Source organism: Fringilla coelebs (assembly GCF_963513975.1).
Source record: "Fringilla coelebs genome assembly, contig: SCAFFOLD_30, whole genome shotgun sequence".
In the NCBI taxonomy this organism is placed as follows: domain Eukaryota; kingdom Metazoa; phylum Chordata; class Aves; order Passeriformes; family Fringillidae; genus Fringilla; species Fringilla coelebs.
The window spans coordinates 4,410,797-4,437,597 of record NW_028167448.1 but is presented as its reverse complement, the minus strand read 5'-3'; the positions used below and the strand labels follow the sequence as shown (position 1 = coordinate 4,437,597).

General features: G+C 53.5%; 1 protein-coding gene across 1 annotated transcript in view; it reads left to right on the top strand.

Annotated features, from left to right (window-relative positions):
- Positions 1–1,433: 1,433 nt before the first annotated feature.
- LOC311165841 (serine/threonine-protein kinase pim-1-like) overlaps positions 1,434–26,801 on the top strand; it is a gene marked incomplete at both ends in the record, with an annotated part of 246,248 nt that continues 220,880 nt past the window's right edge. Inside the window, 3 exons of the mRNA XM_084227341.1 lie at positions 1,434–1,440; positions 1,517–1,623; positions 1,746–1,796. Of these exons, the coding sequence (XP_084083467.1) occupies positions 1,434–1,440; positions 1,517–1,623; positions 1,746–1,796 (165 nt within the window). The remainder of the gene's footprint in view (positions 1,441–1,516; positions 1,624–1,745; positions 1,797–26,801) is intronic.

Genomic DNA, 26,801 nt, shown 5'->3' with positions numbered 1-26,801 from the left:
TCCTCTCCTCTCCTCTCCTCTCCTCTCCTCTCCTCTCCTCTCCTCTCCTCTCCTCTCCTCTCCTCTCCTCTCCTCTCCTCTCCTCTCCTCTCCTCTCCTCTCCTCTCCTCTCCTCTCCTCTCCTCTCCTCTCCTCTCCTCTCCTCTCCTCTCCTCTCCTCTCCTCTCCTCTCCTCTCCTCTCCTCTCCTCTCCTCTCCTCTCCTCTCCTCTCCTCTCCTCTCCTCTCCTCTCCTCTCCTCTCCTCTCCTCTCCTCTCCTCTCCTCTCCTCTCCTCTCCTCTCCCTCTCCTCTCCTCTCCTCTCCTCTCCTCTCCTCTCCTCTCCTCTCCTCTCCTCTCCTCTCCTCTCCTCTCCTCTCCTCTCCTCTCCTCTCCTCTCTCCTCTCCTCTCCTCTCCTCTCCTCTCCTCTCCTCTCCTCTCCTCTCCTCTCCTCTCCTCTCCTCTCCTCTCCTCTCCTCTCCTCTCCTCTCCTCTCCTCTCCTCTCCTCTCCTCTCCTCTCCTCTCCTCTCCTCTCCTCTCCTCTCCTCTCCTCTCCTCTCCTCTCCTCTCCTCTCCTCTCCTCTCCTCTCCTCTCCTCTCCTCTCCTCTCCTCTCCTCTCCTCTCCTCTCCTCTCCTCTCCTCTCCTCTCCTCTCCTCTCCTCTCCTCTCCTCTCCTCTCCTCTCCTCTCCTCTCCTCTCCTCTCCTCTCCTCTCCTCTCCTCTCCTCTCCTCTCCTCTCCTCTCCTCTCCTCTCCTCTCCTCTCCTCTCCTCTCCTCTCCTCTCCTCTCCTCTCCTCTCCTCTCCTCTCCTCTCCTCTCCTCTCCTCTCCTCTCCTCTCCTCTCCTCTCCTCTCCTCTCCTCTCCTCTCCTCTCCTCTCCTCTCCTCTCCTCTCCTCTCCTCTCCTCTCCTCTCCTCTCCTCTCCTCTCCTCTCCTCTCCTCTCCTCTCCTCTCCTCTCCTCTCCTCTCCTCTCCTCTCCTCTCCTCTCCTCTCCTCTCCTCTCCTCTCCTCTCCTCTCCTCTCCTCTCCTCTCCTCTCCTCTCCTCTCCTCTCCTCTCCTCTCCTCTCCCGGTCTCCCTTCCCCGGGGGCCCCTCCTCTCCCAGTCTCTCTCTCCCCATGCCCGGCCGGGCCATGCCCCCGGCCCGCCCCCGGCCCCGGGCGTCCCTCCGCGCTCTCGCCTCCGGCCGGCTCTGGCCGTACTGGCGGTGGCGCTGCTGGGCGGGCATCAGTTCCTGGGGATGGGGCGGCATCGCCTCCCTTTGGCTCCGCCTGTCCCGAGCCCGACCCCGGCCCCGGTCCCGGTTCCTGCCGGGGCCCGCGGAGGACACAGGCGTCGCGGCCGCTCCCGCCCCCTCCTCTGCGGCTTGCCCGGCCCGAGCTCCGCCGCTCGGCAGCGCGGCCGCCGGCCCCGAGCCGCCGCTGTCCCGTTGCAGGGAGCGAACGCCCGGGGATGGCCGGCCCGGGGCCCTTGAGGGGGCTCGGGGGCCGTTGCCGGCCCCGGGCCGAGCGCTGCCAGCCGCGTCCCGCCGGCAGGGAAGGCGCAGCAGGGCCTGAAGGAGCAGTACCGGGTGGGCTCGCTGCTGGGGCGCGGCGGCTTCGGCAGCGTCTTCGCGGCCACGCGTCTCTCGGACGGCGCCCCGGTGAGCGGCGGGGCCGGCGGCGGGCGCAGGAGAAAGGGGGAATGAGGAGGAGGAGGAGGTCGGAGGATGGGGCTGGGCAGGGCGGACGGCGAGCTGAACCCGCTGTTTCCCTTGGCTTGCAGGTGGCCATCAAAAGAGTGCCACGGAACCGCGTCCAGCATTGGGGCGAGCTGGTGAGTGAGCGGGGCCAGCGGGAGAAGCTGGGCCGTGCCGGGCGGGGATGAGGCGAGGCCCGGCAGGGTGGGAGCCGCCAGGACGCCTGGAGGGAGAGTGGGCGTGGGGCCAGGGCAGGGTGCAGAGCATCCCGGGCTGGCTGAGGCTTGCCGAGCCCCGGCACAGCATCAGCCCCACTGACGGCATCGTGCTCCTCCCGCAGCCCGACGGCACCAGCGCACCCCTGGAGATCGTGCTGCTGGCCAAGGTGTCCACTGGCTTCCCTGGTGTGGTCCAGCTGCTGGAATGGCGTGAGCTCCCCAACGACATCCTGATGGTGATGGAGCGGCCGGAGCGCTCTCAGGACCTGCAGCATTTCATTCGGGCACGGGGGTTCCTGCCTGAGGAGGTGGCGCGGGAGCTGTTCCGCCAGGTGCTGGAGGCCGTGCGGCACTGCACCAGCTGCGGGGTCCTGCACAGAGACATAAAACCAGAGAACATCCTGGTTGACCTGGCCACAGGCCAGGCCAAATTGATTGACTTTGGCTGCGGCACCTACCTGCAAGACACAGCCTACATTCACTTTGCAGATGAGCCCATGCAGGGGTGTGCTCCCAGTCCCAGAAACTAATGGCACAACATCTCACAGCCCAAGCTGGGTGTGGCAGCGGGGATTCTCTCTTTTGCTGCTCTTCATAGCTCTGAGTCTTCAGCTGAGTGTCTTTTGAGCATGGCTGGGTGGGGAGCCAGCTTCCAGCCCTGCTGGCAGCCTTTGCCCACCACTCTGCCCAGGACTGGGGCTGGGGCTGGGGCAGCCGGCCCAACAAAAACACCCGTGGGTGGGGGTAGCAGAGAGGGGTTGCCAGAACCTGTGCCCCAGCCAGTTTTGTGTGCAGGTGAGAAAGGGCTTTTGACTGCTCAACTCACCTGGTTTGTCTTGGGTTCATAATTTTTCTTGGGGCAGTGCAGGCAGGGAGGATCAAGGCATGGTTTTTCCCCAGCACTAAGTGGGTTTTTCCTTGTCATGGTTGGACCTTTCCAAGGCTTCTGCTGCCCTCTTCAAACACCAGTGGATTCCTTTCAAACCCCAAGTCTGTACACAAGTCCCAGTGTTGCCCGACAGAGAGACACGAAACAACTAGGTTGTTTAGTGCGGTGCTTTATTGAGGGCCCTGGGGTCTGAGGACTATCGTCTCAAAGTCAGAGCCCACCGTTCCCCTTTTTCATCAGGTTTTTATATCCTTTTACAGAAGTACACAATGCAGTTACATAAACCGTACACAATGCAGTTACATAAACCTTGTAGATATTATTTCTAAAAGTCATAAATTCTATACGCTTGTCTACTCAAAACTATAGGTTACCCCCCTTTAATCCCCCTTGCTTGTCTTCCCACCACCAGGACCCTTTATCATTGATTTATTATTTCACTGTGTTCTGCATGCTCTACTAGATCCTTTAATTATTAGTTTGTGGTTCTTAGTACATTCCCAGGCCTGTTTCCCAGGGCCTGCTTGTGAACTGCTGCTTTTTAAGCCTTAGCATAACTACTGCTATTGCTATATCTACATTAGTTCTTTTCTCGTTATTTCGGTATCACCAGGTGCTGGCGAGAGGGCTGCGGTCACCCCGTGTGTCACTGGGGCAGCCCCCACAGGCCCAGGGAGGGTGGGGCCAGGCTCTGGGAGCAGCAGCATCCCCCTGCTGAACTCCATCTGTATTCCATAGGAACACAGTCATACAGCCCCCCAGAATGGACCCACTTTGGCTGGTACTATGGCAAGCCAGCTACCATCTGGTCTCTGGGCATCCTGCTGCACCAGATGGTCTGCGGGGAGCACCCCTTCAGGAGGGGCCAGGAGATCAGCTGGGACCATCAGCTCTCACTGCCACAAAGGCTCTCTCAAGGTGGATCCTCATCTCTGGGCACAGGGGGAATACCAGTGCTGGGAGACAGCAGCAGGCTCGTGAGCATCCCGCTCTGGCAGCTGCTGAGGAGGTGGCACATGTCCTGCTCTCCTGCTCTCCTCCAAAACAGGAAATGGATGGGAAAGTTTAGGCTCAGCTCTGAGCACATCCAGCATGGCCTGGGCACGGGAACAGTGGGGCAAAGCCAACAGGAGCCTTCTCCAAGTGACCAGCGGTTTCTGGTTTCTCTGCCCAGAGTGCCAAGATCTGATCAGGAGGTGTTTATCCATGCTGGACTTGGAAAGGCCCTCCTTAGAAGAGCTGCTCTGTGATCCTTGGATGCAGGATATTCATCTGCCTTAGAAGAAAGGACAGAGCCACAGGCACACTGTGATGCAGGGCCCTGGTAAGTTCCAGCTCCACACATGCCTTGGCCATGAGAAGCAAAGGAACCCAGACTTTTTTGTTCTGCCTGTGTCACTTCCCAGGGCTCATCAGATGGGAGCACACAGCCCTTGTGCTGGAGCTGAGCTGTTCTGCCCAGCACTGGTGGCCACCATCTGAACTGGATTTGCTTGTCCTGGTTGTTCCCTGACAGCTGGGGCCCTGGGCAGAACCCTGAGAGCCTGGTCTCACCCCAGGGAAGGAGAAGGAGCCCCTGGAGAAGCTGTACCAGGTGGGGCTGCTGCTGCTGGAGACAACGAGGACGACATCAAGGATGGCAACCTCTTCCTGCACCTGGCCACTGGCCATCTGAAGATGATGGACTTCAATTCTGGCACATTCTCCAAAGCCAGGTTTCACAGTGAAATTGCAGATGAGTCCACAGGCAGGGGGATGTTCCCAGATTTGGGCATTGCGCAGCCTGGCCAGGAACCAAAGGTTCCCCCTTTGCTGTGGCAGATGCAGCTGATCCTTCAGTCGGCTGCCCAGCTGCTTTTGGCAGAGCTGGGGGAATGGGCTGGGCTGGGTATGAAATGGGAGTGGGCTCCTGGCCCTGCTAACAGCCCCCAGCACCCACCGTGCCCCGGGCTGGGGCTGGGGCAGCCAGCCCGACACAAACAAACCCCATGGCAGGAGCAGAGGTGGGACTCCAGAACCTGTGCAGGGGCTGCTTTGCTGTACAGGCAAGGAAGGGCTTGGGCTGCTCCACTGCCCTTGTTTGCTTTGGGATCACCGTTATTGTGGGGGGCAGTGCAGGGGGGAAGGGAGAAAGCCTGGGCTTCCCTCACCTGTGGGTGGGTTTTTCCCTGGCATGCAGGGTTTGGGCTTTTCTCAAGCCCCTGGCAGAGATAATATTTTTTACCTTGTTTTCCCTTTTTGTCTGTAATGTATTTTCAATAATTTGTTGTTTGTTTTTCTAGAGGAAGCGTTCCAGGTGGGGTCCAGTCTGGATTAGGAAGTGCTTGGGACCACCTATGGCGTGGATGGGCCGTGCCCTTGGAGAAGGCTGAGGACATTGTTTGGGACCAGCTTTTCTTCCAGCAGGGGATGGCGTGAGGTGGGTCCCTGTCTGCTTGGCATGGTGGCATCAGAGCTTCTGGGAGATGGCAGCGAGCACAGGAGCATCCTGCTCTGGGTGGCTGCTGAGGAGGTGGATGTGCCCTGGCTGGCTGCAGGCTGGGCACATGTCCTGCCCTCCTGCTCTGCTGCCAAAGGCAGCAGTGATGGGCAGCTCTGGGCACCGCTCTGAGCACGGCCAGCATGGCCTGGGCACCGCGGGCGGCTGTGACAAGGGCACAGGAGCCTTCAGCTGATGGGCGGTTTCTGCTTTCTCTCCTTGCAGCCAGGCTCTGCAGATGCTGAGGCTGCTCTGGGCTCTGCCCGGGCTCTGCTGGAGCTCAGCACCGGCCCAGAATCTGCCAAAGAAGTAATGGTGTGACCTGCAGCACAGACTCACTTGAGCATTTTGGCAACACAGCTCAAGTTGGCAGTGTGTTCACCTCCAAGTGAAAACATGACACCCCTCAAAAACTAAACTTGTTCAATAACTTCTGAAATGAAATCAATCTGGGATGCCCCCAAATGACATTTCTCAGCTTGCTCAAGCTGTAGCTCAGCCCTTCTCTGAACAGTTCTCTCCCCCACCTTCCTTTTACTTCCCAGCTGCTCCCTCTTTTCCCCAGTGAGTTCCCAGCCCAGCGCAGTTTCCATCACACTGTTGCCTTCCTTGATGCCCCTCACCAGGAGGGAGGCTGAGCCCCATTATTAGGGACTCTTCCTGTCACTGGCTGAGCAGCAGCAATGTCTCAGAGGTCCAGTGGGATTTTAGTGTCATTCAGAGCCACTCTGCAGCCCTGAGCTCTCCTCACTGAGTTCCCACTCCTTTTTCCTCATCCTTCCAACAGGATGAGCTCTCCGAATGCCCCTGAGCCTCCCCACTCTTCCCAGCCCACCCACCCACCTCAGTTATGCTGAATCTGAAGCTTCTCTGTCTCCTCTGGCACACTAGTCCAGTGCCCTGTGCAGGGAGCCCCAGCCCTAGAGCACAGCACACAACAGTGCAGTCCGGGCTGGAGCAGCTGCCCTGCAGCAATGGCTTGGCTCTTTGTGGCAAGGGAATGCTCCCTGTTTCCAGCTGTCCCTGCAGGATGGCCCCAGGGCAGAGCCCAGCGGGGCTCCCACTGCAGCCCCTGGAGCTTGGGGCAGACAGTGCTCTCAGAGCTGAGGTTCCTGGGGAGCACCCGGAGCTGTGCCTTGCACTCTGTTGCCGTGTGTCACAGTGCAGGCTGGCTAGTGCTGTGTGACTGCACCAGCCCCTGGTTTGACTGACAGGGGCCTCACCCTGTCACATCTCCCCCAAGGCTGCAGCATTTCACTGGCCAGAGTCTGACAAAGCATAGAGATCAGAGCAATGAAATTATCCAGACTGGGCTTTTCAAAGGCCCTTTAGAAGGAAGGGCTTGAGAATAAACGCTCTCTGTTTGCCACATGAACATCAGGGTGAGTGGTCTCTTCGTCTCCAACTCACTCCCCCTCCAGCCAATGTTACAGCCTCCCACTCCCTCACACATCCCCCTCGTGCCTTCCCACTGCCGTGTCCTGTCAGGGCTCCCTCAGCCCCTCGTCCCTTCATGGCCCTGTCCCCTCAGGGTCTCCCCCAGCCCAGCCAACGTGCCCAGCAGCAGCGCCGCAGCCCCACAGCAGCTCCAGAGCAGCCCCATCCAGAGGCACCTTGGAGCCCTCAGCAATCCAACCAGCACCACACGGGCAGGAGGACACGGATGGCGCTTCCTGCCTGGCACAGGGCTTGTGGCCATCTCCAGGCACCGCTCTCACAGGGATCCCCACAGCTCCAGCCCCTGACCACCCGCTCTGTTGGCAGCACAAAGGCTTCAGAAGAACCACCAAAGGCTAAGGGGCTTCTGGCCATTTTCCCTGCAACACTGCACGCCTGGACAACTTGCTGAGCCCAAGCACCCTTTCCCCCCTCTTCCCCTATGCCTTGCAGACCCTGGGAAGCAAAAGAAGGCTCCTGGGAGTCTGTGTATTATAACACACTCTATATTAATATACTAAAGAAAAAACAAAAAGAAGACAAGAACAATCTTAAAGAAAGAGAAAATTGCCACTGATTCAAGTGGCCCCAGCAGACAGAGCCTCTGGGCTCAGCTCTCTGCAGAGCTCCAGCAGTGGAGCCAGCCAAGCCCCGACAGACGAGGCCGTGTCCTCCATGCCCTGCGGAGCTGATCCTGCAGCCTCTGGAAGACAGAAGATCGCTCACTCTGTAGGGACTGGAGGACATACAATGTTTGAAGTGCCACGTCTGACACAGCACTGCTGGTGTCCTCTGTAAACGGTTCAAGGGCTGAAAGAGAGGAACAGAGCCATAGTCAGATCCTGGCTCTGAGGAGATCCGTGGAGAGCCCCCTGCCAGGGCCATCCCAGCCGGCTCTAGCCGGAGGGAGTAGGGACGAACGGCACCAGCCCGAAGCTGCTGGCCACGAATCCCCCAGGTGGCCCTGAAATCTCTGTGTGCTCTGCCCACGCCGCCCCTCGGCCGCACAGGGAGCAGAGCCCTCCGCAGCCGGGGAAGGGCTCGCAACTCCCCCCGCCAGCCCCCGCTGCCAGCCCGCTGCCCTCACTCACTGTAGCAGATGAACCGGAGCTCTTCCTTCTTCCACCTCACGTGCTGCCCGGCCATCCCTGGGAACACAGAGCCTGTCACGGCGCCAGCGGCACTGCTCCCTGCCAGCGGCGCTGCCGGCGCTGTGGCCACACGCCCTGCTGGCCCGGCAGGGCTCAGCCCGGCCCTTGCCGCACGCTGCCGGCCCAGGGCACGGCTGCCAGAGGGCGGCAGCAGCGCCGAGGCCGGGCGGGGCTCCACGGCGCCGGACCCGGCAGGCGCTGCCGGGGCAGCAGGCGGGGCTGGGGCCGAGCTGCGGCGGGCCGGGGAGGGAGCCCGGGCTCGTGGCTCACCCATGAACCTGATGGCCACCACTTGCAGGGGCTCCTGTGGGTTCTCCAGATAGCGCACGGCCCGGCGCAGGTGCTCGGCCGCTCTTGTCCTGTCCTCTGCCAGCTGCAAAGAGCGGCAGGAGGGAAGGGTCGGCGCGGGCTCAGCCCCTCGGGCGGGCGCTGCCTGCGCCCAGCCCCGGCCTCCCCTGCCCGCACAGCCCTGAGGCGCGGCCAGCAGCCGCTGGCGCCGGGCTCTGGAGGGGGCAGAGGGCCGGCTGCTGCCCGGGGAGCCGCAGTGCCGGCCCGCCCCACAGCCCCACCGGGCCGGGACTGCATCGGCCCCCGGCTCGGGCCCACCGGAGCCTGGAGAAGAGCCCGCGCGGCCTCTGGGTGTAGCAGCGGGCAGGGGCACAGCTGCCAGCCCCGCACTCTGAGCACCGCGCTCTGGGGGCTTCTCCAGGCTGAGGCTTGAGCTTACAGGCAATCTTTAGTCATTACCAGGCGGTCAGTGAACTTCCACAGCTTCTGGCTCTTCACCAGTGTTTCAAGATCCCTCCTATTCAGGAACTCAGCCACACAAATCAGCGTTTCCTGAGAAGCCTGGAGAGCAGCAGAGATGCGGAGATGGCCCCACAGCCCAGGGTGCAGGACCCGTGTCCCTGTGCCAAGGCCTGGAGGAGGCTGCAGCCCGGCAGGCGCCAGGGCAGGAGGCAGCTGAGCCCCCTGCTAGGGGGACAGCAGCAGCCCACGAGTCCTCACCTGTGCCACACGCTGATTGCCATCATGGCAGTGGAAGAAGAGTGGCAGCAGGCTCTGGCGCAGGGGTGTCTTCAGAGCCTTTTTTTCCTTTACCTGTGGAAGAGTCACCAATGTTCGGAAGAGCAGTATGGAGAGCAGCTGCACCTGGCTATTATCCTGTAAGAAAGCAAGATAAAAAGACCTCAGCACTGGGTGCATGGGGCTCATCTTGGCACAGGCCTGCCAATCCACAGGGCACAAAGTGTCTGGGCAGCAGCCAGTGGCCGTGGCTGGGGTCAGCAAGTCTTACGTGGTCAAAGAGTGGCAGGAGCGCCTCAAGCAGCTGCAGTGTGATGGGGCTGGGTATCAGCATGTCAGTGTCCAAGATGATAAAGCTGAGTAGCTTGACTGTCATGCTAACTATCTCTCCATCTGTGTCCCACAGGAGCTTCACAAGACTTTCAGTCAGGCTCCACATTTTTTTGGTCTGTGCAGAACACAAGTTTGTGAAATGCCATCTTGCTGCCACAGGGCTTGGAGGCCTGAAGCACTTGGGCAGCTGAACTGGGAGGCAGGAGAGCTGGGAGCAGCTGCCCTGGCACCCAAAGCCCAGCCAAGCCCAAGTGACAGCATCCCCTAGCTCAGCCTCAGCTGCTGCCCCCTTCTCACCATGGAGGGCTCCTCAATGAGATCGAGAAGGGCCCTGAGTGCCAGGCGACGCCTCTCCCTGCACTCGCTCTGCAGCTGCCTTGACAAGATTTGCAGGACTCTATTAGCACCACGTTCACTCAAATCCAGGCACTCGAGGACCTGAAAGGCACAGGGCAGTGACAGGAGACCCGGCTGGCAGGATCTCAGAACCGCACAGGACTGGGCCCAGGCAGCAGCACAGGGCATGGGCACCGTCCCAGGGAGCTGCGGCTCCGAGAGGGCAGAGAGCTGGGAGGCAGCTGAGCGAGGCAGCGCTGGCCATCAGGCTCACCTCCACAAGGAAGGCCAGGGCGGGCAGCTCCCAGCGTGGCTCCTGTGTGCTGAGCAGCCGGAGCAGGTAGCGAGCAATGCGGGAACGCAAGGGCCTGAAGACACAGCACATCTCCCTGGCAAGAGAAAAAGGAACCAAGACTTTGCTTACTGTGGGCCAGGGGGACAAACCTCTGTCAGGACTGACTCACAGAGGTCTGGTCTTTCCCCAGCATCCTGCAAGGGGCCCTGGCCTATTTGGGAGGCGGCTTCTTGTGGGGATGTCTTCTCCCAGCCTTTTCCAGTCTGCTTGGCCATCCCTTGGTCACAAGGCCCTCTGTCTCACAACCATGGGGACTGTGTGGACCTCCCTGGGCACAGAGCACAAATGTCAGAGGCAGTGGGGAGAAGGGGGTCTCACCTGGCCAGCATACCCACGGCACAGTGGTGGGTGTCAGCACACAGCAGCATGTCCCAGGCACAATTGCGTTCCATTGCCACCACCACATCCTCATGCTGTGTTCGGCAGAGCAGGGACTTCAGGGTCTGCACTGCAAACCTGCGTGCAGAGCAAAGCCCAGGTCACACTGGGAGCAGTGGCTCCTGCCCAAGGACGTGGCAGGGATAGTAGGAGTGGGATGGAGCACCTGTTGGGGCTGGTGACAAGGCCATGTTGCTCCTGGCATCCCTTCCAGAAGGTATCGACCTCTTCTGGCACATCCAGAGTGCTGAAGAAGACTTGGATGAGCAGATGGACAAAGAGGAGGGGGAAACACACCGTCACTATGTGTGGGACACAAGGCGCCTGGAGGATCTTCCACATGACCACAGTTGCCTGCAAAGGACAAAGCCCCCCGAGACAGTGCTCAGTGCCGAGGTGTCCGCCTGTCAGGGCTCGAGCAGAGGAGGGAGAGGCCCAGGGAGACACAGGGGGAGAACCGGGCCTGGTGTCCCTGAAGCTGCCCCTGGGCACGGTTTCAGCCCAACACCTGAGGCAGGGAGATGCAGTGGGGGAAGGAAGATGGAGAGCTGCTGGAGAGGTGGCCTTGGGGCCAGCAAAGGCCAGTTTCAGAAACTCACAGCCAGGACAAAGACACTTGTTTTGTCCCCATCAGACGTGCAGGTGCTGTGCTCTGGCCAGTTGCCCAACACATCAAGGAGTATCAGCAGCACCGGCTCTGCAGTTCTGGGTGAGGATGTGATGCTCATCCACATGGTCAAAGCAGCTCTGTGGGGTTAGAGCTCTGTCTCAGGGGGGGTCTCAGACACAGCACCGTGGCCTGGGCAGCAGTGGGGATCTGAGCTGGCTGCCAGCTCTGCCTCTGCCCACTGGCCCTGGCCAGCAGCACCCAGGCAGCCCAGCCCTGTGGGGACAGGCCCCTGAGGGGCAGCGAGAGAGCATGGCAGCAGGCTCGGGGTCTGAATGCAAGGGCAGGCAAAGAGAGCAGCCAGAGGGCCCTGGAACTCTCAGTTGGTCAGACAGCTGGGCCAGGCTGTCCAGGCTGATGGGCTGGGGAGCCCTGAGCCCTCTGGGGAGGTGGGCCCCATACCTGTCACAGGATGGGGCCACACGCAGGAGTGCCATGACTACGTCAGCAGGCTGTGCTTCGGTGAGATCCAGCAGGGTCCTGTTCAGCCTGTGCTCAGCAAACTTATTGGCCAGGATCCACTGGTGGATGTATCTGACCAGGGCGGGCACCTGGAGAAGGCACGGGGAGACTTGGAAAGCTGCCAGAGGGAGGAATGTCCCCAGCTTCCCCAGAGAAGTGCTGCCCTTCCCACCACACTGCCATGTGGCCTCCAAGGCTCACAGGGACCAGCAGGCGTGGCTTGGGAGGCTAAGCAATTCCTGGGAGGGTCAAACCCTGGCCACAGACTGCTTACTTGCTTTGGGTTGGTAAAGCCCTCCTCTACGAGCATACCCAGCAGGGCAGCACTGGTCTTGGTTTGGAATATGTGCGAATATGCTCTGAGCCCAGTGCCCACGGGGCTGGTCTCTTCTTCCCGAATTCTCCTCATGAAATTGCAAACCAGCTGTAGGAGAAGGGCAGGAAGATAGGGATGTTGCACGCAATGCTCCAAGCATGGTGACAAGCAGGCCCAGCCCAGGTGGGGATGGCTTCAGGTACCTGTGCTGTTCTGCGGAAGAGGCCATGGCTGGATTCCTGCTCTTGTGTGGGCTCCATGACTACATCTGGCAAAGAGCGAGCGCAGGTAGAGCTGAGGGGCTGCGGGAGAGGCCGGAGAACACAGCCCAGCCCTGCGCTCCCCAGGCAGGGACAGCCCCAGGATGCCCCAGGGGATGGAACATGGCCACTGTGGGGTGTCAGCCCAGCCCCTCTTCCATCCTGTCCACGGGCATGGCCCAGGGGATGGGATGGGATGCAATGGTGCCAAGGTGGCTGCAGGCACCCATCCTGTGGCCTAGCTCTGCCACTCACCCTCCTGTGGCAGCTCAAACAGCACTGCCTCTTCAGTCTCTGGTGCTGAGGCAGCTCCAGAGGTGCCTTCGTCCTCCTCCACCCAGGCCAGCTTGGGCACTTTTGGGGGTCTCTGCTCCATGTCAGTGACTGGATTTGTGGCTACTTGCAGGAGAGATCCCTCAGAAAAGCTCGAAATCAGCAAGTTCTTCCTGGAAGGCAACTTCAAGAGAGATGCCTCAGGAAAGCTAAAGGACAGCAAGTCCTGCACTCTGGTCTCGAGGGCTCCTGTCACAAGGACAGGAGATTCCTGTCCAGGATTGTGGTCTGGCCTCGAGGGAACTGGCGGTAGGGATGGGAGATGCCTCTGGGGCACCAAGTCCCACACTCTGCCCTCGAGGGCACCTGCAGAAGAGAAGCCTCGGGAAGGCCACGGGACAGCAAGTCCTGTGGTCTGGCCTCGATGTCAGCTGCAGGAATAACGCCTCGGAAAGGCTCCGGGTCAGACACGAACGAGCGCGCTGTGCAGGGGCTCCTCACGGCACCGCTCTGTCCCGTCCTGTCCCGTTGCGTTCTCCGAGCACTGTGGCGTGGTCTTGTCACCGCCAGCTCCTATGTCACCACGTGTCACAAAGGACCCTTGGACACCCGTTCTATGCCACAGTGACCATGCTGCACCGTGTCACAAAGGGCCCCTGCACACACTGCCCTCTGCCCTGAGGCTGCCCCCAGCCCACCCAAAGTGGCCCAGGCTGGAAGGAATATCTCACCCCAAGCGTCTAAGCCAGCCCGACAGGGTCTTTAGGAACGGCTCAAACCATCAGCAAACGCTGCCCTGCTCTGTGGGCTCAGGTCAGCAGAAGGAGCCCCCAAGGCTGCTAAAGCAGCCACGCCAGTAATGGCACGGGGCCTTCCACAGAAGCTGGCAAAGGCTCCTTGGGACACGTCCTGGCTGGTTGCCATCCTTAACTTGTCGGTGTGACACGGACAGGGAATGTGCAGGCCAGGGCACGAATGCTGCTCTGAGCCATGGGACCTGGGGAGCACTGACATCAGCAGGTGTGGCAGAGTCCCCGCCCAAGCAGACCTGCCACCCCCCGAGCCCTGGCAGCGCTGGTGCCCATCTCCTGCTCCAGAGACCTGTGCCCCCAGGGGGCTTCTGTGCCAGAGGGAGCCAAAGCCCACGTGCATTGGGGGCTGTGCTCCTTCCTGCAGGGGCTGTTGGCAGGAGCACCTGGAGCAACTGCTGGCAACACTTGGTCTCTGTCAGAAGCTCTCACTCCATGCTGAAATTATTTTCTCATTGAAGTAATTTTCTTTAGCACAGAAACACCTTAGTGGTGAAGGCACAGAAGAAGCTGGCATTTTAAGACTCCTCAGTTCAGGAAAGCTTTACTTCCCATTGCTCAACTCAAGTAGTTCCAAAAAGTTGCAAACTTCCCAAATTCATTGGGATGACCTGAGAAGGTTAAGACTTGGAATTTTGCTTCCTATCTCAAAGCAGCAACTCATTTTCCCTAACATCATCCACTGAGAGTCACTTTATGGAATGTAACACTACACAGAGGCAAAAAAAAAGGCCCATTCTTTGGTTTACAAACATTTTTCTATGAAGGGGTGATAATATCCTAATTCTCTTAAGGAATAAAATCTCTCAAGAAATGAAAGTCCACTCAGAGTTACAAAAATAGCCCAAACAAATGAGTAAAAGGCAAAAGGCCTAATGCTCCCCCTGGTACAGGTATCTAAGTGGCCAGTAAAGTACAGCTCTCCTCTCTTGTTCCCTGCAGGAGAATCAGGACCTTGAACAGAAAGAGTCACAGATACTCTTTCTGCCCTCTGTAACCAAAGCTGTGCCAAACCACAGATGCTGCCTTCAAACTGACTCAAATTCCAGCCTAGACCTCTCACCTTCCAGACAACTCCTTTCCCAACACCCCACCAACACCAACCACCCCCCAAACTCCTGCCCAGAGGCCCTCAACACCCCACCAGGACCCCCAGCTGTCCCTGTCCCTCCTCAGAGCTTTCCCACCCTCCAGAAGATGCCCTGGTTCCCTGCACGTGCCGTGGGATGGCACTCAGGGGGATCTGCTCCAAGGCCTTCCCTGGTGGCAAGCTCAGGCTGCCAGGTCTAAGGCTCCTGGATCACCCTTCCCACCTCCCTAGGAGCTCCCTGGGAAGCACTTTCCTTGAGAAGCCAGCCCGTTTCCTCCAAGGGCATTTCCCCAAATGTGGAGCTTTCCTGGGGAACACCAACACACTCTTGAGAAAAGCTGGCAAGGCTGAATGACTCCAGGTCCTTTCAGGACAGGCACTCCAGCTCTAGCTCGTATTCCCCCAAGTGTGTTTCCAGGTGGAGGTTCAGAGGTGCAGCCCCAGGCCCTCTACAAACACAAGCTGCCTGCTGCCTCTTCACCTGCCTCAACTCCTGCCTGTGGTCACAGCAGCAAAACCAGGCTGTTCCCAGCCAGAGCCCAGAGCCCTGTCCCCACAGGACGCTCCTGCCAGCACCTTCCAGCACTCTCTGCTGTGCACGCAGCGCTTTTCATGCCCGCTCCCAACAGGCTCTGGAATGCAGAGCACAACCTGGCTGGCTCTGCCACCAGCACACCCCAAATACAGGCAGAGGAAGCAGCATCAGGGCTTGTTTTGCAGCCATGCCCAAGAGAAACTGGAAGGCTGCCCTCCCTCTGGTCTCACTTGGTTGGCTTTCTGACTGGGTCTGAGCCTGGGGCTGCCATTCCTCACCTGTGGGGACCAGAACCACACCCGGGATCCCAGCACTGCCTGACAGCACTCCGGGCACTGGCACGGTGGCGCGTCTGAGTCTCGGGCACTGTGCTGCTGCTTCATTTGCTCTTAGGCACACCCAAAGCTCTCTGTTAAGCCCAGATGGTGGTTGAGGATTTTTTGCAGATAAAGGAGTTTTTGCAGGACAATGGCCATATTCAGCCAATGCACAATCCAGCCTGCTTGGGATAATGGACAATGGACATGTTCACAAACAATAATGGACATGTTTAGAAAATGGTGTCAGTATATCTTTGAAAAAGATACAGGAAGAAGAGTCATCCAGACTCGGCATGTTTGTCAGTGAGCTGGGGAAAGTAAGGAAAAGGACAATTCTTGGGTGGGACAGAAATCCATAGCCAGACACATGGAAAATCAGATGATCCAATCAGCATCCTATCTTAGACACATGAACAGTTAGGATAACCAATCATGTATTAGCTAGAGACACGTGGACAGTAGAGAATTATTATAGTCATTTTAGGGGTAATAAATTTGGCTTCACTGGATCATACTGGTTATGGTGTGATGTCCCTGAACCTCCGCATCCCGCTATTTTCCCACTGCAGATGGTCGCTGGTTCTGCCATCTTCCTGATCCTGTGTAGGGATGGAACACTGCTGTGCCTTCAGGAAGCTGTTCTTAAAACCTCCCAGCATTCCAAGCTCCTTTGCCCTCTGTGGATGCTTGCCATGGAATCCCTCACAGCATCCTTCAGAGCATAGTTCAGAGCATCCTCAGCTTGGCTCTTCCAAAGCCCAGGGGCTCCAGGGTGCACAGCAAGATCTGTAACTCCACAGTGTTTGGAACTGGACCTCGAGCACAGGGACCTTTCCAGCCTGATCTGCCCTCGTTCCTCTGTGTCTGTGCACAAAACACAGCATGGAAGAGAACACCAGGAGGGGGCTGTGTGTCCCGGGGCTCCGGATTTGCATCACTCCAGCTCCACAGAGATGCAGGTAAAGCAAAGAAGCCAAACTGTTTATTAATTGAAGGTGAAGCAAAGGGATGAGCTGGGAGGGAAGAAAGGGGATGGGCAGGGTCTGATGGCTGGAGGCAGGGAGCAGTCAACAGGGAGGGAGAAGGCAGGAGCTATGGGAACTTCCCACAAGCTCAGCTGTGCCAATCATCAGCTATGCCTGGAGCTCCAGCTGGTCTCCTCTGCTCTCCATGTGGTCTCACCTCCCAAGGGGTCTGGAGGTCTTCAAGACATACTGGTTCTTCTGAGCAAGCAGATGAAAGTAGTTCTGAGGCTCATCATCTATATAAATGTGCTTCTATGGGAGGGGGCTGTTGTCTTCACTAAGGCCTTGAAGGGCTGGAAGAGAGAGGAACAGAGCCACAGTCAGAACCTGGATGTGCAGGAATCCAAGGAGACCTTCCTGCCAGGGCCATCCCACCCAGCTCTTGCCATGGCCACAAGAGAGGAGTGGCCAAGGGGATAAGCTGCAAGGTGCTGACCATGAATCCCCTCACCTATGTCCCTTAAATCTCTGTGTGCTCTGCCCATGCCGCCCCTCATCCCCACAAGGAGTGAAGCCCACCACAGCCGGGGCAGGGATTTCAGCTCCCTGCCCGGGCATTGCAGCTCCCCGGCCAGCCCCCGCTGACAGCCCACTGCTCTCACTCACCCTCACAGAGGGCCTGGAGCTCTTCCTTCTGCCCCGTCAGGAGCACCCTGGCCATCCCTGGGAACACTGGCTAACCGTTAACTAAAGCTACTGTGGCTATTATCAAGTTTGCTTTATGGCTTAATGAGGTGAGGAATTAATGGATCTTTAACGTCCGCTGGAAGGCAGGCACATGGATTCAGAGCTATCAAACACTAACTGTATGTTTTGGGGTTTTTTTAATAATGGTACTTACTGTGAGGAAATGACAGTGGGGGAAATTTTCTCCCAGCCCCTGACCCAGCTTTTGGGTCTGCACCACCAGTTTTCAAAGGGTTCAGATCCACTCAAAATGCTAATGATATCATACAGTGGTTGTTCTATTTAGCATTCAGAGATAAAGGAAGATTAACCTGGATAACCACACTGACACCTACTCCAGAGACAAGGGATGCTGCTGCCCCAGAGCCTGACCCGGCCCCACTGCCCACGTCAGAAAGGAACCACCCAGACTGGGTAGGGGTTCTGGTGAAAGAGATGGGACAGATGCTGCAGGAGTACATTTCCCCAGATGTTGAGAAACCCTCCCCCAGCCTCAAAGAGAGAGAGTCTGATGGTGCAGCAGTGAAACCCACAGATGTCACAACCATCCAGGTTCCAGCTGAACTGCAAAGGCAGTCACAGCCAGCAGCAGTCACCCCTATGGAAACAAGGAGACCTAAGATGAAATTGGAGCATCCAGGTAAGGATAAGAATGGAGGGCCCTCACATCCCACAGGAGAGCCAATGGTTGACTTCATCACTGAGTCCCTGATGTACAAAAGTCCCTGTGGGTGAACTGCACAAAGACATTATACCATGGGGACATGAGGCTTATACAACCTGGTTACTCTGGGTCTGGGACCTTACGGGTACAGGAGTGCAACTGGATGGTGGTGAGGCAAGGAATTTAGGAGCATTGACCCAGGACTCAAGTATGAATCAGATTTTTGTAAGGGAATCAGAGTCCCTTTCCCTCTGGGAATGGCTTTTAATGAGTGTCAGAGAGAGGTTTGTCCACAGGGAGAGAATGCAGGAGCACCACCATAGAATGTGCTGGAAGACCCTTAAGGAAAGAATCCAACAGCTGAGAGAAGTGGCAGTATTGGAGGTACACTTTGGGAGGGATGGACAGCATGATAATGACCCCAAAAAGGTCAGGTGCATAGGGCAAATGCTGTGGAGTCTGGCAAATCTGGGGCCATCCCAATACACCACCTTCATTGCAATGATTAATGCTGATACCAACAGAGGGACAGTGGGTTCTGTCACCAAGCTTAGAAATTGTGAGAGTATGATCAATAGCCTGATGCAGGCTCATGTCTCTGCTGTGAACAAGGACCTGATAAGAGGAGATGAGGGAGATGAAGGAGGAGGGGAGAAAGATCAATGCAGCACCTGTGCCAGTCACAGGCCCCAAAGTCAGAGCCCAACGTCCCCCAGCTAGAGAGAGAGGGTACACCCCAAGGGCTGACCTGTGGTTCTTTCTGCGTGACCATGGAGCAGACATGGGAATCTGGGATGGGAAATCCACTTCTGTCCTGGCAGCACAGGTGCATCAACTCAAGGAGGGAAACACTAACCGAGGGAGTTCCACTAAAGGGAAGGCAACCTCAACCTCCCATGACCGAGCTGCTGGGTATGATCTGTCAGATCCCCTTGAAGGAACCTCTACATGTATGCCCAGGAAAGACATAACAACCAGGGCTAGGAGGGCCCTGCCTCTAGCCAGGAAGAGGCACGGGAAAACTGGATCTTCTGGACAGTGTGGATCCGATGGCCTGGCACATCAGAGCTACAAAAATATGATGCCTTAGTTGATGCTGGTGTGCAGTGTACCCTAATGCCATTGGGACATGTCGGGGCAGAACCTGTTTCCATTGCTGGGGTCATGGGGGGATGGCAGCAATTTACCATGTTGGGAGCCCAGGTGAGCCTGACTGGGAAGGAGCAGCAGAAACATCCTATTGTGACTGGCCCAGAGGCCCCGTGTATTCTGGGCATAGACTTCCTCTGGAACAGCCTTACAAAGACCCAATGGGACTCAGGTGGGCTTTGGCATAGCTGCTGCAGAGGCTGAGAACCTGAAGCCATTGACCATCTTGCCTGGACTATCAGAAAACCATCTGCAGTAGGACTCCTGAAGGTGAAAGAGCAACAAGTGCCAATTACCAGCATCTGCTGTGCCAGACATGCTGGAACTCCAGTACGAGCTGGAGTCGAAGGCAGCAAAGTGCTTTGTCACTATTGACATTGCCAATGCATTTTTCTTCATTCCTCTGGCAGCACAATGCAGGCCTCAGTTTGCTTTCACCTGGAGGGCCGTGCCATACACCTGGAACTGACTGCCCCAGGGGTGGAAGCACAGCCCCACCATCTGCCATGGACTGATCCAGGCTGCACTGGAAAAGGGTGAAGCTCCAGAACATCTGCAGCACATCGATGATATCATTGTATGGGGGAACACGGCAGTGGAAGTATTTGAGAAAGGAGAGAAAATCATCCAGAGTCTGCTGGAAGCTGGCTTTAGCATCCAAAAGAGCAAAGTCACAGGACCTGCCTGAGAGATCCAGTTCCTGGGAGAAAAGTTGCAAGATGGATGGCGTCAGATTCCCACTGAGGTCATCAGTAAGATCACAGGCGTCTCTACTCTTTTGTGGAAGAGATCAAAAAAGCTCCACAACTTGTGAAAGTTGTAAAGTCGGTATGTTTATTGCAGCGCTGGACGCATGCGGGGATTACTCCCCTCAAAAGGCAAGTGTACTTCTGTGAACTTCAGGTTCTTTTTATGGCTCTCTCAAATACATATGCATATAATTTCCAAACAGGTTCATACATATTCATTCTACTGATTTCATGTGACACTTGCTACTAATTCTTCAGAAGGAACTCTTGGGTCAGGTTGCCCTGCTCTGTCTGCTCTCCTCCTCCCCCCTTTATCTCTTATCCTTCAGCTAAAGCAGTCTCTCTAATCACAGGCTCTTCAAAAGAACAGGCAGTGAGACTAAACAGCAAGCTACAGACTTAATTCAAAGATGTACATTTCACCTAAATCAAAATGAATTTCTACCCTGGAAAATTTCTGCTCTGTCTCATTTTCCCCCTTTCCTGGAAAATAAGTAAATTCTTTTACTTAATGCAAACTCTTACGACAATAAGTGTCTCTCAGTGCTTTACTACGTACGTTTGATAAGGAGATTAACAGAGCTATACGCTGTAGTACTCTCTAATTTCAAATTAATAATAAAGGATAACTTTAAACTTACTTTAACTAATATAACATCATTTTTATCAATTTTTACAGCAGTGCAAGCAGTTTTTAGACACTCACAACTTTTACCAGTATATAGGAGCACAGTTTTTTGATCAGTGACTGGATGAATTTTGAAGTGGCAAATACTCTGTTCAGTGTCCAGACACACATCTTGGGCATGAATAGTACTGCTTTCACAAATGAATCTCAGCTGTTCTCTAGTAATGCAGGATTCTAAGTTTACTGTTTGCTACTTTTCATTCATTTTTCGTGTTTACAGTCTATGTTCTGAAGGGTAGAGCACTGTTTTTTCATTATTTAATCTTAGTGCAATGATGGGATGGATAACGTAAACAGTGTTATTACGTATGGTAAGTACAAAGGCAGTGGCTACATTAGAAACAGGATTATAGGTGAAATTTACTATGGTTTACCAGGACTGAAGCTTTTTTCAAAATCAATTGTGTTATACATATATAGAGTTAATTCATGCTATTTGTATATATATATGTGTGTGTATAAGATATTGTAAGAATCCAACTCATGTACTTGACCACCCTGGCTGAGAGCAGAGTCCTATTTCTAATGCTAAAGATAATATCAAGTCCGTTAGCTTAAGAATGAAGCCTTCCCAGACCATGAATGTCGACTTCCCAGAAATGCTTTGAATACTGGCAGCACTCGATTACATGTGAAAGATGGCCATAGGGACACCGGGACTGGCTTTTGCATCGCATCCGTATGGACCCAGCAATACATGCGAAAGAAGGCTGTTCTGGAAGGGCTCAGACAGTCATTGGAACACCTGGACTGGCTTTGTATCTCTATGATCCAGCTCTACATATGAAGGGACACAAAGGACATTCTGTCATTCCGGCCCCAGGCGGAATATAGGGGATATAAGCTGGCTATATGAGACAGTCGGGGTGAACCACTGGGGAGATGCTGGCACTCTGTCAGTTGGATCCAGGTTCACCCAGCACCAAATTCCGGAGTTGATGCTGTCTTGGCTGTGGTGAATTTTTTAATTATATTTTGTTATTGATCTAATAAATCTTTGTTATTTTTTTTTTTAAATTTGGCTGCAGATTCGATCATTTATAACAAATTGCATTATCTTAGACAACTTTCTGAATTTCAGCTGGAAAATTACTTTCCCTCCCTTCTTGTATGATCAGAGCTGCTGTTGCCTGCATCTGCAACTGTGCTTGTATACAACTGAAAGCTAAAGATATATTATCACATTATCTTGAACTGTACTAAGTACTTCTACTAATAACTTGTGATCTTGGTCCCTGGCCTTTTCTTACTTTGGCAGTGCTTTTGAAATCTGCCACTGGCTAGTTCTTAATGGCTAGTAGAGATGACTGTAAATGCTGCTTCAATTTTGTTAGGCTGCTTGCTGCAGTGGCTAGCTTATTCATCAGTATTTCTGAATCAATTCCATTTAGAACTCCTAATCCTGTTCCTAATATCCCAGTTAGATCCTTTCTTATTCTGCTCTTAAGGTCTACCTGTCTTTGTAACTACACTGTGCAGCTCTCAAAGGATGTTCTTAAGAAAGAGGAGCAGGCTGGTTGGATTTTTGAGATGTTGATTTGCATTAGCAACTCTTTTGAAGTGTCTGCACTTCTTGTTCTTGCTACTCTTGCTCTTCATATACTTGATCTCTATGAATTACTACAGTGGACAGGTTTAAATCTTTTATCTCAGAAAGTTCTCTCATGGATCTAGTATACTGATTAAAAGCCTGGGACCAAGGCCATTCAGCATCGCTTTGAATAGAGGTACTCTCTAATTTTAAGACTTCAATTATAATTATATGCAAAACAATTCTGTAGGTGAAAATATGAAAAACCCTTGACTGCAATATACTCATTTTGCTTGAGTGAGTTTTAGTCTCAGTTCATTGTCTCCTGGTGTCACTCTCCAAGGGGGCTTCTGGGCCCTTCTTCACTCGAGAGTGATGGATCCAGGCATTCTGCTCCTTGATCTTGATTGCGGTGAGGGTGGTGAGAAGCACCTGGAATGGTCTTCTTTACTGTGGTTCCAAAGTCTTTTCTGCAAGAGGCTTAACATATCCATAATTTCTAGGCTATATGTTATGCACTGGCCCATCTAACTCCCTGCTCTGAGTTCCAGCCACACGTTTCTCAATTTTTCTGAGCTGTTTGCTTAAAGCCACCATGTAGGTGGCCAGTGTTACCTCTCCAATGTACTGGGCATTCTTTTTGTGTTCTATAAAGCATTTCAAAGGGACTTAGACTTTCTTTAGCTCTAGATTTAGTTTAAATTTGCAACAGTGCTAGTGGAAGTGCTTGGGGCTAGGGTAGATTAACTTCCTGCCCAAGTCTTACAATCTGCTGCTTAATCAAATGATTCATTTTCTCTACCTGGCTTCTTGATTAGGGGGGGTACAGAGTGTGAAGTAGCCAGGTGGCTACTAATCTGTTGCACTATTTTGGAAATGAAATGTGATCCTCTATCTGAGGATATTGTGGCTGGAACTCCAAAGCATGGTATTATTTCTTGTAATAACACTCTAGTAACTTCTCGAGCTTTGACAGTTCTGGTGGGGAATACTTCTGGCCACCCTGAAAATGTGTCTGTCAATACCAATAAATACTAATACCCTCCTTTCCTTGGGAGTTCTGAAAAGTCAATTTTCCACTGCTGTCCAGGCCTATGGCCTCTCCTAATCTGACCGAGTTTCGGCTTGGGGGTATTTTTGGGGTTTGTCTGGAGGCAAAGATCACACTGTCAGGTCACTTGAGTAATAGTGGCATATAAATTCCTAGCAACGATTCTTTCAATCAAGTAGGTGTATAGGGCATCTATTCCTCAGTGTGCTTTCTGGTGCTCTTCCCTTACTAGTGAACACAAAAAACGGGAAGGGATTACCAGCTTCTTTTCAATGGCAGCCCACCCTTCTTGGTTATACATCCTTTTTTGATCTTCAATCAATTTTCTATCTCTCTTATTATATTCTGGCTTACTTTCAAGGGAAATTTGTCTATCTGGAATTAGGGCTCACCTCACCTTTTGCTGCTTCCTTTGCTTCTCTATCCGCCAGCTCATTTCCTTCTTCTAATTCTGAGCTCACTTTTTGATGTGCTCTAATATGCACAATTGCTACCTTTTCAGGCAGCTGAACTGCTTCCAGCAGCTGGATGATCTCTTGTGCATGTTTGATGTTCTTTCTCTGTGAGGTCAGCAGTCCACTCTCTTTCTAGATGGCTCTATGTGCATGCACGACTCTGAATTCATACCTCGAGTCTGTGTCGATGTTTATCCTCTTTCCTTTTGCTATTTCTAAGGCACAGGTCAGGGCAATTATCTCAGCCTTCTGCGCAGAGGTGCCTGTTGGTAAGGGTGCAGATTCTGTTACCTCTCCGCAGGTGGCTACTGTGTACCCAGCACATCGCTTTCCATTGGCAACGCAGCTGCTCCCGTCAGTGAACCAGGTCTCTGCATTGTCCAGAGGAGTGTCTTTCAAATCTGGGCAGCTGCAGTAGGTAGCTTCAATGGTCTCTAGGCAATTGTGGTGTACTGCTTCTCCTTGATTTCTACTGAGAAAGGAAGCTGGGTTGACAATATTAGTCACCACTATCTTTACATAATCTTGCTCTACCATGATGGCTTGGTATTTCTCTCTGTGGTGAAAGCCACTGGCCACCCTTTACTTCCAGTACTGTGGACACTGTATGGGACGCTAGCACAGTCATTTTCTGTCGCAGGGTAAACTTGCATGCCTTCTGAATATTCAGCACGACTGTTGCTACAGCTCTGAGGCAACCTGGCCATCTTTTGGCTGTTGCATCCAGCTACTTGGAGAAGTAAGCAACTGCCCTTCGGTATGGACCTAAGTCCTGAGCCAGTATTCCTAAGGCAATTCTCTGTTTTTCATGGGAAAATAGAAAGAATGGTTTACTCACATCTGGAAGTCCCTGGGCTGGATCTGAAATGAGGGCACTCTTCAGCTGGTGAAAGGCCTGTGTGGCTTCCTTTGTCCACTGGAGATCTCTGTTTCCATTAGCAATAAGAGCATAGAGAGGCTTGACAAGCAGTCCATAATTATTAATCCACAGCTGGCACTACCCTGCCATGCCTAAGAAGGTTCGGAGTTCCTTTATCATCTGGGGTTTTGGGGTTTGGCAGATGGCTTCTTTGCGAGCCTGCCTTAAAGTCCGTTGCCCAGCACTCACCTTGTAGCCCAGGTATATTACTTTCTGTTTCACTACCTGTGCCTTCTTCTTTGATACTCTGTATCTTTGGAGTCTTAGGAAATTCAAGAGGCTTACTGTCCAGGCCACACATGCTTCTCTCGTCTGAGTGGCTATTAGAAGATCATCTACGTACTGCAACAGCTTCCCTTCCTGTGGAGCTTCCCAGGACTCCAGATCTTTTGCAAGTTGCTCCCCAAACAGAGTGGGGGGAATTTGAAGCCTTGAGGCACATAGACTATGTGAGCTGGGTTTTGCACTGCTTTTAGGGCTTTCTCATTTGAATGCAAAAATTTTCTGGCTGGCTTCGTGGATAGGGAGGCAAAAGAAGGCATCTCTCAGGTCTGAAACAGTAAACCAGATTAGCTCAGGTGTTAAACAAGTTAGTAAAATATATGGATTTGCTAGCACAGGGTATAAATTCTTCATTATCTTATTGACAGCCCTCAATCTAGTACTATCAGTTATTGGGCTGATTTCTTCCTTGACTTCTCTTCAGGGGGTACTGCTTAATTCTCACTGGTTGTTTTATTTCTTTAAGCTTGATTACTATGGGGGGGCATTCTTCACTTTCTTTGGTACAGCAGAGGCCCATACCCCCGAAAAAACTTGCTCTAATATCTCTTTACTAGTTTTTTCTTAATTTCAATGGCTGTTAATGATAAGCTTAACATCTTTATATCATTTGCCTCCAGAGTAACTACTTCATTTGAGAATGTTCAGCGAATTGGGCATATACAAAAGCTCCTAAGTACATATGTTACTTTAAAGGTTTACAAAAGTATGCCTTCTCAGACTGGCCAGTTGTTCCTCACATTGTAACATAATCATTCTCCACAGGTACTAAAGCTTTATTTAAAACTGAATCTATGGCTCCTGTATCAATTAAAATTCCACCCTTTTCTTTTCTTCTGGTCTCACTGCCTCTTGTAGAGGGGTCTGCTCCCTCCTAGTCCTGGGTGAAATTGGACTGCTGGGTGAAATTGGACTGCTAGGAGGGGAATGGGTGTGAATGGGTGTGAACTTTGGAGTTTGAGTCTTCTTCTTTTTTGGGGAGGTCTTCTTTATCCTCCTTTACTTTAGGAGGAGCCTTTAACAAGTTATATGTACTCATTTTGCGAGTTGTAATCGCTTTGCATTTCAGTTTGCCTGACCAGTGGGTCTGAGGGCGGTCTGATCTCACAGTCCCTTTGCCATTCTTGGTGATTTCTTTAAACAAAACCACACTAACATACGGGACTATCTCATTTACCTTCCCATTTTAAAACAGCAGTAACTGCAATAAAGTCTTATAAATCTCTTTCTTTTCTGAGCTGCCCCTACTGGGAGCTTTCTTCCAAAGAGCCCCTCCCAAAGGGGCTAGGTGAGGAGCTTCTTTGCTCCGGTTAGTTCTTATTATCTCCTTCTCCTTATACTATCTTGTTTCCACTCACAGTGTCTTTTATCAGTTTTTCCTCACAACACCGACCTCCAGGTGGCAGAACAGCAATATCAGCACCTCTGCATTGCACACAAGGTGCCAGCCTCTCAATGCACTAAAAGCTCCCAGGAACTGCCTGCAGGCTATTCCTTTGGCATTTATCACTTTGGAGTTTATCACTTAACCTCTATGTCGGTTTTCTCAGTCTAAGCTTAGTGTATTACCAGCTGAAGTCTGATGGACTCATTCATCTCTTCTATCTAAACTCTGGTTTACAAAATCCTAGTATTTTCTAGTTCTTTTCCTGCACAATCTAATCCAAGCATTGCTTCTACTGACACTCGCTTTACTGCCTTGCAAGAGGCTGTGATTGTTACAGCAAAAAGTTTGATATGCCCACAAACACAGACAGACAGACAGACACACACACACCACCTCTCTTATCTCAAATTCGCAAGAGTCAGGGCTTGAATTGCTGGGGGGGAATTATTGGAATTCCTTTAATTTGTTTTACTAATGTTAAACATGAATCACCCTACTGTAGCTCTTTTGTGTAAAATGCTACACTTGTTGCAAACAAATACCTAAAACTTCTACAAATGCTACTATACAATTTGAGTATCAAATTAGCACAATGTGGGGGAAGAAACACACAAACTCACTGGGAAAGGGCATATCTCTCAAAGTGCCCACTTTTCTTAAGACAACACAGACAACACAGCATACAATACTTCAGCATTTACCTACATCAGCTTTCTCTGGCTCTCACACACCCTAGACACAATCAAAATAACAGCACACAGTAAAATTCTAGAGATCAAGTCTAACTACCAGGCAGAAGAGGAACTCCCTAAGCTCCTACTCACGGTTAAAATGTGCTCCATCTACACAAATCACTACTTCTAAACACAATAAATACTTTCACCGACGTTTCTCCACTTGTTCCACTTCTCCACAGGGAACTCCCTGCCCTCACAGCTCGCCTGGCTGGTGCCTCCAGCCCCACTCAGCCCTGTCAGTCGCGGGTAGAAACCCCCCCGCACTGTAGATATACTCCCTTTGTACACCATGCACTCGCACGATTACAAACACACTAACATTAATTGCACAATGCATTAACTGTACAACGATACAGTGTCCGGACACCACACACACATGCGAGTCCACTCGAACCCACCCCCAGGGTTGCTAGCGGCCACTCTATCGGACAGTGAACTCTCGTCTCCCAGTCGCTCTATCGACCAGGCCACAGGCCAAGCACTC